This window comes from Paroedura picta, chromosome 3, assembly GCF_049243985.1.
Source record: "Paroedura picta isolate Pp20150507F chromosome 3, Ppicta_v3.0, whole genome shotgun sequence".
NCBI lineage: Eukaryota > Metazoa > Chordata > Lepidosauria > Squamata > Gekkonidae > Paroedura > Paroedura picta.
Window position 1 is genome coordinate 6863935 of NC_135371.1, and position 15273 is coordinate 6879207.

The 15273-nt window shown below is 51.1% G+C and overlaps 1 protein-coding gene across 2 annotated transcripts; it reads right to left on the reverse strand.

The window, feature by feature from the left end:
• Positions 1-1107: 1107 nt before the first annotated feature.
• Positions 1108-15151, reverse strand: LOC143834272 (E3 ubiquitin-protein ligase TRIM7-like). 2 transcript variants are annotated; one of them, XM_077330947.1, is made up of 9 exons: positions 13976-15151; positions 12379-12543; positions 11803-11898; positions 11031-11261; positions 9929-9951; positions 8137-8255; positions 6163-6195; positions 1902-2466; positions 1108-1868 (listed from the first exon to the last, which is right to left on the reverse strand). In XM_077330947.1, the coding sequence occupies exons 1-8, from the start codon at positions 14678-14680 to the stop codon at positions 1949-1951; spliced, it is 1890 nt and encodes a 629-aa protein (XP_077187062.1). In that variant the 5' UTR covers positions 14681-15151; the 3' UTR covers positions 1108-1868; positions 1902-1948. The 2 variants fall into 2 exon arrangements, with proteins under 2 accessions (XP_077187062.1, XP_077187061.1); XM_077330946.1 differs by having other exon boundaries at positions 1108-2466; positions 13976-15150.
• Positions 15152-15273: the final 122 nt, after the last annotated feature.

The window sequence follows — 15273 nt, forward strand, 5'->3', positions numbered from 1 at the left end:
TCTTCTTGTTAACTTTAAAAGAAGGCAGACAAAGTGCACAATAAATACACACTGTTCCGCCCCCCCCACCCCCAATAATCCCAACCTGAGCAGAGAATATTAATTAGGGGGGAAAGAATGTTGAGTATTTCAGTCACAGGTTCCTTTGGTTAGAAATCAGCCATTAATGGGTGATTCAGGCAGGTGGAACGGGCAACTCATGAGGACCCACCTGATGGGTCCCGTTTGTGATCAGCAGATTCTCCTGATTTTTAGCACGTGCAGGAGTACGTACGTATACCTTAAAGGCCAGTATGTTGTAGTGTACACTGTGGTAGATGGGAACGGGCGAAGCCAGAGTTCAAATTCCTGCTCAGCAGTGATACTCACTAGCTCTTGGCCTAACATCCCCCGCAGAGCCCTCGTGAGGAGAAAAGAGGAGAACCCAGTAGCCTGGAAACACAGCGAAAGGAGAGGGAGATGGCTGCATGGATAGAAAGGCTCCAGCTTGGTGTAGTGGTTAGGAGTGCGGACTTTTAATGTGGCATGCCGGGTTCGATTCTGCGCTCCCCCACATGCAGCCAGCTGGGTGGCCTTGGGCTCGCCACGGCACTGATAAAGCTGTTCTGACCGAGCAGTGATATCAGGGCTCTCTCAGCCTCACCCACCCCACAGGGTGTCTGTTGTGGGGGGAGGAATGGGAAGGCGACTGTAAGCCGCTTTGAGCCTCCTTCGGGTAGGGAAAAGCGGCATATAAGAACCAACTCTTCTTCTTCTAATGATTTCAAGAGAATAAGCTGTGAAGCCAAGTGTAGCCGAGCGGAAGAATCCTGGCTACACAAACCCCCTTCTGAGAGTATTCCGTCCGTCTAGACCAGGGGTAGTCAAACTGCGGCCCTCCAGATGTCCATGGACTACAATTCCCAGAAGCCCCTGCCAGCATTTGCTGGCAGGGGCTTCTGGGAATTGTAGTCCATGGACATCTGGAGGGCCGCAGTTTGACTACCCCTGGTCTACACAGCTGGGGATGGCTCAAGTCAATTGGTGCAGGGACCCTTGTCTGGTAGTTAGGAAATTCCCCTGCCCCCCTCCACCCCCCCCCCAAAAAAAACATTCAAGAAAGCCCAGTTTTCAGTATAATGTGATTTTATCATAAGCACAATATCTATACAATCCCCGGTCGAATTGAAAGCCGAGTGCTATGAACACTGCAACCTTAACAGGCACGGGGTATTCAGTGACCTTCAGAAAGGGTAGGATAAGCATAGGCAGAACCTAACAAACAGAACCCAGCACAGCCAAGAAAAGAGAAAGGCCAGAAAACCAATTTAACCACGCAGGGCTCCTCCCGTGCTTGAAAGGAAAAGAGGCTGCAGGAAATCTGGGGAAGAGGGTCTCTGTTAAGAGCTTGCCTTGTTCTTGTTCTTTTTATTTTTCTTATTGTTATTATTATTATTATTATTATTATTTAATTCATACCCCGCCTCCCCCCGGAGGCTCGAGGCGGGTCACCCAAAAGCCAATTCCCCTAAAACAATCAAAGCACAATAAAACACAATACAATTAATACAAAAGTTACGACAAGAATGGCGGCAAAATTCAAGATAGCTAACCCAATTCCACACCCCCTAAGAAGGGAAAGGGAGGGGGCAGATGACAGACGCAACCGTCACATTTGTGAGGGGAGCTGGATCTTCTTGCTGCCCGGCCCCAACCAAAAGCCTGGCGGGAGAGCTCCGTCTTGCGGGCCCCGCGGAATGATGACAATTTGTTATGTGGGTTTTTTTTTTCTTTCTTTCAGAAAAAAGCTATGAAGAAAAAAGGCAATGTCAGGGAACGGGAGGGGGAAATGACTCCTTTTTACTCCAGTCGTGGTGGTCTGGAGAAGCCTCGACAGGATGACTCAAAAACGGGGTGTGTGCGAAAAATAATGTTTTCTTATTCAAGGTTCCTATATGAAGGAACGGTCTTAAGAAGAGATTTTGAGGTGGCCATTTCCATACACATAAAAGAAGGGCAGGAGTGTTTCCCCAGAGAAGGAGGCTCCAGAGAACTCGTGGAGAAGGTCTCCTCTGTCAGCGTCGAAAAAGGCCACTCGACCCCCATCGTAGTTCAGGCACGCGCGGACCCTCTTCAGCTCCCCCCTCAGGGTCAAGGGAGAGAGATGGCCTTTCACATAAGCCTTGTAGCCGCCCCCCCACTTCCCCACAGTCCAGATCCCGTCCTCAGGACAAAAAGCGATGTTTCCCTTCCTCTTCACAGACTTCCTGGCCACCCCCACCAACCAATCTCCCTCACTCCCCACAAGGACCTCCCAGAAATGGCGGCCTGCCCTGAACCCCTCACGGCCCAGCACAGCATTGCACTTGGCAAATCTCTCGGGATTGTTGGGCAGAGACTGAGCTTCCATTCCCCTTCTCACACTTTTCTGATCTGCAGACAGGATGAGTTTCTGATGGGCTGTGTCTGGATCCAGAGTCACATTGGCTGTTGGGGGAGAAGAGGAGAGAAGCAGGGAGGGTTTTGTCCTCTGGCCTGTTCAACTTCCTTCTCCTGCCAGTCCCGGCCTGCTCCCCCCACTCTCTCCCCCTCCTGCCTTCTCCCACCCTATTAAAAAGCAGAGTAGTCTTCTTGTTAACTTTAAAAGAAGGCAGACAAAGTGCACAATAAATACACACTGTTCCGCCCCCCCCCCCCACCCCCAATAATCCCAACCTGAGCAGAGAATATTGATTAGGGGGGAAAGAATGTTGAGTATTTCAGTCACAGGTTCCTTTGGTTAGAAATCAAACATGAGGGTCCATTTCCACAAATACAAAAAAACAACGACATGGAAATTAGCAGAGGCACAAAACAGGGTGAGTGTGTCAACTGGCTCTCGGTCCAGATCCGAGGTACATCTCAAAACAGGCAGCTTTAACTCACTGACAGGAAAAAATGAGCTTTTAGCTTGCCGGGCAGCTGTGCTTCTTGAGTGACGATTTGGGACAGCCTCGGATGGACTTGGGATGGGTTTTGGGTTTCAGTGGAAGAACAAAAGAGAGAGGAGATTGTCTGAACACAGTTGCCCAGGGTATATGGGCTGCTTGCCTGTCTCAGAAGATGCAAGGGAGATCACACCTTTGCACCAGGGACTGAAGAACGTACTTTCCACCCTTCTCTCCTTTTAAAGGTCGTACCTGTCAATAGATCTCAACCAGGATCCCCTGGAAGGGGGCCGTTCAAGCAAGACAAACATCCAAAAGGTCAGTGAGTCCCCCTCTACCTCAGGACGAAGCTGCCACCAGCCCCGACACTACCCAGACAGCCAGAGACCAAAGGAAAAAGTCTCAGCCTGTCCTGGAACAGAATTCACCCTTGCAAGGTAGGACACTTTAAAGGGGCTTTTAACAAAACAATTACTCTGGTAACTGTAGCAATGGCAGCTAAAACCCTGGATTCAGCCTGAAGCCTCCTGAATTCAAGAACTACACAAGATTTATTTCAGTTTCAATGTTTTCAAAGCCAACTTCAATATTGAGAAATTATCTCTTACCAATGAGTAAGATTGTTTTAACCATTGCTCCTCGTAGCTTAAGGCGTTCTGCTACGAGTAGCAATTGTTAAAACAATCTTACTTTGGTTTTGAAAACACTGATATTGAAGTCCCTTGAAAAAGCTAAGGAGCGAAACGCGTTGGGATTTGTTGAATATAAAAGAATAAAGAACAATGGAAGTTTGGAGACGCCGTAAAAATGTACTCTGTATATCTGATTCGCCATACACTGGTATCCCAGTGCCTCTTTATTTGCCCTGTGTCTGGTCCTTCACTGGGTCCTGCCCCTCTTATTTTATTTTTTCATAATCAATAACAGAGCAATGAACAGTGAGAACAAAAATAACATAGCCCAAAGACTAAGCACATTTACGTGCAATGGTTCAAGATCCAAAAAGTGGATCAAAGCCAACAAGGATCCAGCCCGCTAAGGAAAGACCTCTGGTCAGGAAGACCCACCCCCAACCAGAGGTGTGCCTCAGTCAGATGAGACCCTAATAACAGGCCCCAGGCTCTTCCAGGGCCAGGGCAAAGGCAAGACAGAGGAAAGTAGAATGAAAATTCTTTATTTGATGCCCAAAGAAATGTATTGGTCTGATCTGAATTATCCAATCCAACTCTCCTACTGAGGGCGATCAGGGGCCCGGCACACTCTTTCCCAGCTCTCTGGCTGCCCCCATCCTCCGATGAGGCCCAGCGGCTCTAGCCATCCTTCACACTACTGTCAAGCTCAGGGAAGGCTGACAACCTCTTCCATGGAGACCCTGCCAACCTTGCCTGAATCCTCCCTGCCGGCAGGGCTCGGATGCCAACACACACCCTCTGCACAGCCCTGCCACTCTGCCCAGCCTCCTGCCCGGAGAGTGGAGAGGGAGAAGCACAGGCCGCTAGGTCGCTTTTATAGCCTGCTTTTCCACTGTTGTTGTTATGTGCGAAGTCGTGTCCGACCCATCGCGACCCCATGGACAATGATCCTCCAGGCCTTCCTGTCCTCCACCATTCCCTGGAGTCCATTTAAGTTTGCACCTACTGCTTCAGTGACTCCATCCAGCCACCTCGTTCTCTGTCGTCCCCTTCTCTTTTGCCCTCGATCGCTCCCAGCATTAGGCTCTTCTCCAGGGAGTCCTTCCTTCTCATGAGGTGGCCAAAGGATTTGAGTTTCATCTTCAGGATCTGGCCTTCTAAGGAGCAGTCAGGGCTGATCTCCTCTAGGACTGACAGGTTTGTTCGCCTTGCAGTCCAAGGGACTCGCAAGAGTCTTCTCCAGCACCAGAGTTCAAAAGCCTCAATTCTTTGACGCTCGGCCTTCCTTATGGTCCAACTTTCGCAGCCATACATTGCAACTGGGAAGACCATAGCCTTGACTAAATGCACTTTTGTTGGCAGGGTGATGTCTCTGCTTTTTAGGATGCTGTCTAGATTTGCCATAGCTTTCCTCCCCAGGAGCAAGCGTCTTTTAATTTCTTTGCTGCAGTCTCCATCTGCAGTGATCTTGGAGCCCCGGAAAATAAAAAAATATATTGCTAGCTTTTCCACTAGCAATATATAAAGGTGGGCACCTGGTGAATCGCCAGAGCAAGTCTGTTCCAAAATCTGGGGGCCATCACATGAAAGACCCTCCTGTGTGTCACCACCACGTGTGCCTCTGAGAGGACCAGTCCATGCAAATCTAAGCAACCTTTCCCCCCAAAAGCACTTTGCAAATTTGTCACAGCAGGCTTCCGAAGGTGGCATGGATATATCGTCATGACTTGATGACAGCAGCCCTTTAACCGTCTGGAACAGCTCCGCTGGACGGCCATTTGAGGATGCAGTGGAGGAGAAGGAAGCCTGCTTTGCCGTCACAACATAGTAGGGATGATGATAATGTACTCCAACCAGCATTCGGTCGGATTCACATTGGGATTTACAACACTTGAGCTTGGCTCTCGGCCCTCTTGTTTCACTGCATGAAGCTCCCTGATATATCAGGGTGCTTTACGGGTGCTGCAGGGTCAACCGAGGATATTTGGGAGTGGTCACATTGATAGCCCTACTCATGCCACCATTCCAAAGCGAGGCCACAGTTTCAACAGTGGCACCAGTGAACTGGAAACTCCCCCAGAGCCATAAGGCATCTATTACCAGGACCAAGCTAGAACCAATGGAAATATCCTTGGCCTTTATTCTCCTCCCCACCATGACACACACATTGTTCATGAACAACTGGAAGAAAGTGCCACGGCTGGCTGGATTTCTGCCTCTGTGTATTGCTATTCCACTAATTTGGCTTTCTTTAAAAACGTGGGATTTCAATAAGGAATTCAGAGCACCCTGAAGCTGAGAGGAACCCGGAAAACAGGCAGGGAAACCCTCTTAGAGAAAGCAGCTGCCCCACTTCCTCTGGGCCCCTCGGGAGGGTTCTGAAGGGCCCTCAAGGGCTCTTCGCCAGCAACTGTTCTCCTGTCATTTCAACATGGCGACAGGTGGGTGAAAAGGGTCATTTCATCCCCTCAAAGTTCGCCTTCTCTTCCATCCTTGCAGAGCAAGAAGGAACTGGCTATGGCAGGAAGGAGTGTTCTGTCTGAGAACACCAAGCAGAACAGCCATTTGTAAGGGGACAGCTTTTAGTTTGGAAATAATGAATTAATGTATGAAGAAAAATGTACCTTTCTGCATGTGAAGTCCAGAATCCAGAATGTCTGAGGAAGCAAAGGGACAGAAAGTCAGTAGAAGACCTGTGTGCTTATCATCATAAATTATATTATGGGACAAAAAAAAAATCAGTTAATAGCAGGACAGGCCAAATCCTGTCAGATCTCAGAAACTAAGCTAGGCCAGAACTTGGACGCGACACCAAAGAGGACTCTAAATGGCAAACCATCTGTTTCTCACTAGTCTAGGTAACCTCTGGCTGCAGACACCGCAAATCAGCTTGGTGTAGCGGTTAGGAATGCAGACTTTGGAACCTGGCGAGCCGGGTTTGATTCTGCACTCCCCCACATGCAGCCAGCTGGGTGACCTTGGGCTCGCCACGGCACTGATAAAACTGTTCTGACCGAGCAGTGATATCAGCGCTCTCTCAGCCTCACCCACCCCACAGGGTGTCTGTTGTGGGGAGAGGTAAGGAAAGGTGATTGGAAGCCACTTTGAGTCCCCTGCTAGAGAAAAGGGGCATATAAGAACCAACTCCTCTTCTTCTTCTTCAGTAATCTCAGGGCTCTCTCAGCCTCACCCACCCCACAGGGTGTCTGTTGTGGGGAGAGGAAGGGGAAGGCGACTGTAAGCTGCTGAGACTCCTTCGGGTAGAGAAAAGTGGCAATTAAGAACCAACTCTTCTTCTTCCAAGTCACTTGTGGCTTGACGGCACCTAGGCAAGTAATTCTTCTGAGTTATAGCTAAAAGGTTTAGTAGGTGCTACTTTTGAGGAAAAAATTATTCCAGTGCAAATATACAAATTTGTTTTCACAAGTTACTTTGAGCTACTTGAGGTCCGCTTCATAGAATGTTTGCTAAGGACAGCAGCTGAAGGGACCAATCCAGCTAAACAGGCTCCTCACTGCTCTCCTAAGCAGAGTTACACCCATCTAAAATCACTGATTTCAAAGGGTTTGGGAGTAACTGCTTAAGACAGCACTATGAACAGACAGTAAAGAAGGCACATGCAGTCTTGAGCGGTATCAAAAGAGGCATCACATCAAAAGCACAAGACGTCATAGTCCCACATTGGTCAGACCCCACCTGGAGTCCTTCTAGAGGCCTCACTTCAAAAAGGATGTGGACAAAATGGAAAGGACTCAGACGAGAGCAACGAGGATGATCTAGGGCCTTGCAATCAAGTCCTGTGAGGAAAGGCTGAGGGGCCTTGGGGAATGCTCAGTCCAGAGGAGAACAGGTGGAGAGGGGACAGGATGGCTCTCTTGAAGTATCTGAAAGGTTAGATCAGGGGTAGTCAAACTGCGGCCCTCCAGATATCCGTGGACTACAATTCCCAGGAGCCCCTGCCAGCGAATGCATTCGCTGGCAGGGGCTCCTGGGAATTGTAGTCCACGGACATCTGGAGGGCCGCAGTTTGACTGCCCCTGGGTTAGATTCAAATGAGTAGCCATGTTGATCTGAAGTAGCACAATAAAATCAGAGACCAGCAGCACCTTTGAGACCAACAAAGATTTATTCAAGGCGTGAGCTTTCGAGTGCAAGCACTAGTCTGAGGAAGAGTGTCTAAATTCGAAAGCTCCCACCTTGAATAAATCTTTGTTGGTCTTGAAAGGTGCTACTGGATGCAGATTTTATCTGAAAGGTGGTCACTTGGAGGAGGGCAGGGAGTGATTCCTGTCTGCAGCAGAGGAGAGGACCTGCAGTAATGGGTTTAAACTACATGTGGAACAAAACCAGCTAGATATAATTCACTTTTAGAGTAGGTTCAGCAGTGGAATTGACTGCCTAAGGAGGTGGGGAGCTCCCCCTCGCTGGCTGTCTTCAATCAGAAGCTGGACAGACCCCTCTCCTGGATGCTTGAGGCTGATCCTACATTGAGCAGGGGGTTGGACTAGATGGCCTGTCTGGCCCCTTCCAACTCTAGGATTCTACATCTGGCCCACCCCAAAGTCCAGTCTGACACTCCTGCTGTGTCTCGTCAGTACCTGTGACTTGCTTCTTGATGCCCTCCAAAAGGGGATTCAAATCCAAGAAGTCCAAGATGCGCCACCTTGGTGCAGGAGGAAAAGCCGCTGGATTCCTGAAGGACTCCTTTTCTTCGTACCTGGAGAAAACCCCGTTAAGGTGCCGTCCATCCCATTCACAATCCCAACCCCCGGAGGATCAAAGCAGCAGAGGCAGGAACTGCCAGAAAGCCTGGAAACCCAGACACAGAAAGAGGGGAATCATTGAAGCTCCCACTTTGTTAAGAACTGGGCTTGGCTTCCTCACAGGAGCTGCAGGGAATGGCCACCACGAAATAAAACACAGCCCCTTGCCCCAGTGGGAGAGGGCCTTTCCCCACCCCCACCAGTTGGTTTCACACACGGAAACAGCCCTGGTGAGCTTATTTGCCCATTGATACTGCCTCATGGAGTATTTTGTGCATAAAGGTAAAGGTCTCCCCTGTGCAAGCACCGGGTCATGTCTGACCCTTGGGGTGACGCCCTCCAGCGTTTTCATGGCAGACTCAATACGGGGTGGTTTGCCAGTGCCTTCCCCAGTCATTACCGTTTACCCCCCAGCAAGCTGAGTACTCATTTCACCGACCTCGGAAGGATGGGAGGCTGAGTCGACCTTGAGCCGGCTGCTGGGATCGAACTCCCAGCCTCATGGGCAGAGCTTTTGGACTGCATGTCTGCTGCCTTACCACTCTGCGTCACTCTGCGTATTTTGTGCGTACAGCACCCTAAAAATGGAGATACGCCTTGCCCCAGCAGGGTCTTCGAATGAAAAATTACCAGGGGAAAGGGAGGCAGGAGCCCTTCTGTCCCCTCAGCGGCATCTGAGGCCCAAACGGAGCCTGCTGTAACAGCCGCTCCCAGCAGCTGCTGAGTTGCACTCCGGAGCCCTGGCCAAGCTCCTTATTACAGGAAACTTTTCATTGGGCCCGAAGAACAGCAGCCCCACATCCCCTGGTTCCATCTGTCTTGTGAATGTCCAGGGAAAGGACATGAACCCTGGTAAGGAGGCCGAAGTTGGTGACTTATTCCTTATTTGTGAATTCATTCAACCAACAATGTTGAAGAGAGTTGGTGTGGGAGCCAGTTTGGTGGAGTGGTCAATTTGAACTCCCCCTCTCCCCATTGAAACAGAGAAGTGTTCTGCACTCGATTAGGAAAGCTCAGAGCGGGTAGGGGAGCCAAGCGCAGCAGGAGTCTCTTTCTTTTCGTGAATGGGGAGGGGGGATAAATCCAAGAGGCTGCTGAGAGAAGTTAGGGCTTCTGGAGCACAGTCACTTTAACGGAAGGCTTGCAACTGGGAACCTGGAAGTCTTTGAACTGACACCGTAGCCAATCAGGGAAGACTGCTTTGCTATGAGGCATGGAGCAGTAAGTTAATTCACAAAAAGGAGACTGGGTTTTATTCCACACTCCCCCACATGCAGCCAGCTGGGTGGCCTTGAGCTCCCCACAGCACTAAGAAAGCTGTTCTGACCGAGCAGTGATATCAGGGCTCTCTCAGCCTCACCCACCTCACAGGGGGTCTGTTGCGGGGAGAGGAAAGGGAAGGCACTTTGAGACTCCTTCGGGTCGAGAAAAGCGGCACTTAAGAACCAGCTCTTCTTCTTCTACATCCCAAAATAAGGTTTGAACCACCACATGTCATACAGGCCCGAGAGGACATGCACTTTTTTTTCTGGTCCTTGTGACTGTTACTCCAAAGGGGAGTGAGATTGCTGGTTGAACATTAAGCCTCTGGTTCAATGAAGAAGCCTAATGTTAAAGATCCACTTACCTCTGCAAAATGCTCCTGGCATCCTAAAGAAATAAAAAAAAAAGAGAGAGAGAGAGAGAGAGAACGAATGAACCCAGTGCTTGCTAAAAGGCCATCCCTGGAAGACAGCTCAGCCTCTAGAAGATTTCACACCCGGGCCTTCCCCTTGCACCCAGCTAGCTGATTCCACTCAACGGCTGGGGTAGATCTTCATAAAGTAAGGTGTAAAGGTAAAGGTATCCCCTGTGCAAGCACCAAGTCATGTCTGACCCTTGGGGTGACGCCCTCTAGTGTTTTCATGGCAGACTCAATACGGGGTGGTTTGCCAGTGCCTTCCCCAGTCATGACCGTTTACCCCCCAGCAGCAAGCTGGGTACTCATTTTACCGACCTCGGAAGGATGGAAGGCTGAGTCAACCTTGAGCCGGCTGCTGGGATCGAACTCCCAGCCTCATGGGCAAAGCTTTCAGACAGCTGCCTTACCACTCTGCGCCACAAGAGGCTCTTAAAGTAAGGTGACCAGATATTAACATTGGTAAAGCGGAGGGGGGGGGGGTTCTTGATTTAAAATTTGGTCTATATGGAACAACAAAAATTTAATCGAACACATGGAACGCAAAAACAGTATTGTAATATATATTTTTACTTGCAACCTAAGTACAATTCGCCAGGTACCCCCAGATGTCCCTCCAAAAGTGGGACAACCTGGTCACCTTATCATAAAGTGGGAGTGAATCTCTGGGAGGCCAATATCAGCAGACAAATTTGAAAGAGCTCCCTGTGCACCTGGCTTGACTGGGTTCTCCAGACTCTTGGTTGAGACACAAAGACTTTTCCTTTGGAAATGGAAGCCAAGCAGCCTCAGTCTATCCGGGAGGGGAAGAGGGCTGCGGGAGGCAGATGCATTTCCAGGGGGTGGAGTTCTGCCCCCTGGGATTCTCCAGTCTGCCCCTGGCTGGAGATGTAAAGGGGACGAGGGAAAATCTGCCCATGTGCAGAGATGAAAAGTCGCTAGCAGCAGAAGTGGGGCTTCTTCGCTTTCTGCACAAGTGAAGGAGGCACAGAGGATTCGGAGCTGGGCTCCTCCCCAAATGGAGCCTGGGCTGTTCCCGCCACCCCCTCACCTGCAGGAGATCTCCGGCTGGTTGCTTACACCTCTCCTCCATCTCCCAGATGAGGCTTTCCAGAGCCGAGAGCTCTTCAGAGAGATCAGCCAGGTGCTGGTCCCTTTCCTCCGCTACCTCCATCTCTACCTCTTCCATCTGAGCCAGCAGGAGCTTCTCTTGCTTGTCCAGAAATGTGTGAAGTTGCTTGAATTTGGTCACTGTCTTCTGCCACTCTCTTTTGGTTTGATTCTGAGATGGAGAAAGAAGAACACAGCCCCTGTTTGCAGTGGGAAGAAGTCCCTGAGGACAGTGGGAAGAAGTTCCTGAGCCCCTGCCGGAAGGGCACTCTTACCTTTCCGAGAAACTGCATCAACATTTGGTTGGGAAAGAGAAAGTTTCAGAAGAACCCATCCAAAGTTCACATGAATTATTCTTGAGTTTCTTTCTTGGAGAGAAATTTTACTTAACAAAACTCAAACATGTGCTGCAGCTCGAGATAGGAAGAGCTGATAGAGCTTCTCTATTCTACACACACAAACACACGGAAATGATGATTACCTCAACATGGACCTCCACATGGCCAACCAACCTTTTCATTGTAGAGATCTGAGAGGAAAGGTGCTCATCTTGATGTTCGCAAAATGTTATTTTAAAGAGTCCCTCACTAACTCTCCTGTGGGAAACCCAGCCATCCCCAATTGCAGGAAGGTGCCCTTTCATGTGAATTTTCTACATTTGATACTCTTAAGTTTGCAGTGACTATTTGCTTCCCCGGAATAGCGGAACTTACGAGCAAGTCTTGGCTCTCTTTCACTAGGCCGGCTTTGTGCTCCAAGATTTTCTCCTTCTCCTTCTCCAGAATCGCCAAACAAGTGGAGAACTGATCCTGGGGGGAGGGAAAGAGGAGGGGGGGGTCCCAACATTCAGGTTTGTTTCTTTTCAAAGTTTACTATAAAACATATACAGCAAAATTGTCATCGAAGGCCAAACTAGACACAAGTACAGGCTGTCTGGTGACCCATACCACCCCCACAGCTGTAGATAATAAGTTATTCTTTTAATAATGGAAGAAGAGTATGTAGGGGCAGGAAAAATTAAAGCCTCCTATCAAAACGCTGCTGCCCCCTGGTGGCTTGGTGGGCCAATGGGCTGGCCAGTCTTGAGGAGTGCCCTGGCCTCCTAGCCTCGCCCCCTTAGCAGAAAGAGGCCTGGGCAATGCGCAAACCAGGAGACGGGCAGCAAAGACAGCTGTTGTTGCGCAAAGCCCAAGAGATGCTCTACAAAACCTGTTGTGCAACACCCAAAAGTGAGCTGAGAGAGGATCTTCAAATCTTACTCACCCTCATCCTCCTTGCAGATTCCCTACCTTGTACTCTTGGGAAGCCTCCTCCGCAGGAACGATTTCGTGGTATTTATGCTCCTGGGACTGCTCACAGACCACGCAGAGCGGGGCTTCGTGGTCCCTGCAGAAGAGTTTCAGCGGCTCCCGGTGCTTCTTGCAAACACTTTCCCGTCCAGCTGCCGCCATCGTCTGATGCCAACAAAAGGATGTTTGTTTAATTCAATCCCCATATTCCTGAACTCTTTCGATATCGATCTTTGTCAATATTGTATATAATCAGTGCGTTATGCAGAACAAAAATACCGTATTCGAAATCGAGACATAAGCGAGGTTATTCTCAGTGCCTCAATTTCCTTTGAAAGCCAGTGGATTCACATGGCCCTGGTTTGCATTAAACCACCCACTCCCTGCATCAGCTCATCGATCACAATTGCCAAAAGCACCCCAAATCCTCAGCTGGGGGCTCCCCACTCCTCCAGGAACCTCAAGTGGCATCCAGGATTGCTGCAGACAAAGGAGGAGGAAGCCAATAACAAAGGGTGCTGAAACACCCTGGCCCAGGGACCTACGTTGTTTTCAGTGGAAGTTACTTCCCCTCCCTTTTTAAGCCACTTTGCAATTCCAAGAGGGCAGTGAGTGCCATCCCAAAATGGCTGCTGCAGGAGGCGGAGCCAAACCCAAAATGGCTGCCACCAGGCATTCTGGGGAGATGGGAGCCATATCTTCTGCATTATGGGTCTCCAATGAGGTGCTGCAGGGCCCCCCAAGACTTTTGAGGAAGTGGGCGGGGCTTTTGTCCTGGAGGGTTCCTGAGCATCTGGGCAGATTTTGAAAAATACTGCGTTGGCAGCAGCCCCACCCACAGCAAAAAGGCGTCTTCACTGCGACTGTAGAGAAGGTGCCAACTCCTGTGGCAGCCATTTTGTAGCTGCACCCACCACACAGTGTCCAAATCCCAATGGTGCCCACAGGCTTAAACAGTTTGGGGACCCCTGCTTTGGGTATCTTCCCGCAGCAACGAAATCTCCTGGACTGGCCATGCTGCTAGATCTCAATATGGGAGAGGTGACAGCATTCTAATGGGTGGGCTACATCCCTGCTTCCCAGGGGGCTGGCCGATCCAGTCTGTGGGGTGCTGGGGGCACAGGATCAGGAGCACCTCCTCAACAACCACTTTCCGCTACTTACAAAGGGGAGTCTCTGCGTGGCCTGGCTTGGAAGGGGAAGGTGACATTTGAAGGGGAGCCAACCTGAAGCCAGATAAGGAACCAAAACACAATACTCGCGAGCAGCAACACGTCTGCTTTGATCCGAAAAGGAAATTATGAGAGAGATCCCAGGAGCAAGGAAAGTCTCCACCCCTGGTGAAACAGAACAAAATAAGAGCCTGGCTGGATCACACCCAAGGAGGGATCCGCTTACCCCGGGATCCCGTCTCCAACTCTGGGGGCGGCTGAAGACTGACCGATTCCCAGTTTGCTGTGCCTAAAGTTAAATGGGCTTAATCTCGGCCATTACTGTTTGCACTCCAGCGAGGAGGAGGAGGACCCCTTGGTCCCGAGACTGCGCCTCCAGAGAAAGCACAGCGATTCCCCCCTGAAGACCCACCGGGACCCCTCACCTTCTTCTCCGCGGCATCCTCCTCCAGGGGGGTCACCTGGTGGCCTCGGTGCTCCCGGGATCTGCTGCAGACCACGCAGAGGGGGGCTTCATCGTCCCGGCAGAAGAACTTCAGGGGCTCGCGGTGCTTCTCGCAGACGCCCCCTGGGCCTTCCGCCCCCTTCGCCTCCGTCGCCTTCGCTTCCAAAGGGCGCAGCTTCTGGATCGTTTCCACCATGTTGGCCAGATGCTGGTTCGGGCGCAGGCTCGACGGCTGCGCCCTTCCTCGGCATTGGGGGCAAGACGGCTGCGCCCCCGGCTCCCCCCAGGAGCGGTCCAGGCAGGCGCGGCAGAAGTTGTGGCCGCAGTCGGGGATCGTGACCGGGTCCCTGAAGAAGTCGAGGCAGACGGAGCAGGAGGCCTCCTCGCAGAGCTCCGCCACAAGACCCTCCGCCGCCATGGCCGCCTCCGGAAGGGGGAGAAGAGGCGAGCGGGTTTCGGTTTCGTTTCCCCGAGCAGCGACGGGGCGCGTCCCGCCCTGCAAACCACTCGCTGCCGGCGCCGAAGAGAGCGGGGAAAGCCCGCCTGGTCCGTCCTTCGGCTGCTTTTCGCAGGCAGGCAGGGAAGATCTGGCGTCTGCAGCGCAGAGGGGCGAAAGGTGCCACCCCCAGGAGAGGAAAATCGCCCCGGGAGGGAGGGAGGGCTGGCCGAGGGAGGGACTGGCCATGGGATGGGCTGAAAGGAATGACAACAGCGCCCTTTGGGAACCTGGGAGGCGCTAGAAGCCCCATGGGCGAAACCGGGAGGCAAGAATGCCAATTGGCTTGCAAGGACAGTCGCAAAGAAAACGGGGGAGTGTGACTTTTCCTGCAGCCCTCAGCCTTTTCCGTGTTTGACTTGGGAGGGGGTAGTCCCAGAGGGCCCTATTCCACTCTGGGGGGGCTGCCCACCCAGGTCCAGAACCCCCCCCCCGGGCAATCTCAGGGGTGTAATTTAATAAAACCAGAGTCCAGTGGCGCCTTTAAGACCAACAAAGGTTTATTCACGGCGTGAGCTTTCGAATGCAAGCATAGTCGTTTGAGTGTAATGGAAAAACCCATTTTCTGGCTCAACTTTGTATAGATCAGGGGTAGTCAAACTGCGGCCCTCCAGATGTCCATGGACTACAATTCCCATGAGCCCCTGCCAGCATTTGCTGGCAGGGGCTTCTGGGAATTGTAGTCCATGGACATCTGGAGGGCCGCAGTTTGACTACCCCTGGTCTAGACAGCTGGGGATGGCTCAAGTCAATTGGTGCAGGGACCCTTGTCTGGTAGTTAG

Bases quoted from the DNA above. Each gene is read 5' to 3' on its own strand.
- LOC143834272 (XM_077330947.1), bottom strand. From the start codon at position 14,680: ATGGCCAGTCCCTCCCTCGGCCAGCCCTCCCTCCCTCCCGGGGCGATT. The intron at 11,899-12,378 runs GTAGGGAATCTG...CCCTCCCCCCAG, and splicing joins AGGCTTCCCAAGAGTACAAG to GATCAGTTCTCCACTTGTTT. The intron at 11,262-11,802 runs GTAAGTTCCGCT...TCTCCATCTCAG, and splicing joins AAGAGAGCCAAGACTTGCTC to AATCAAACCAAAAGAGAGTG.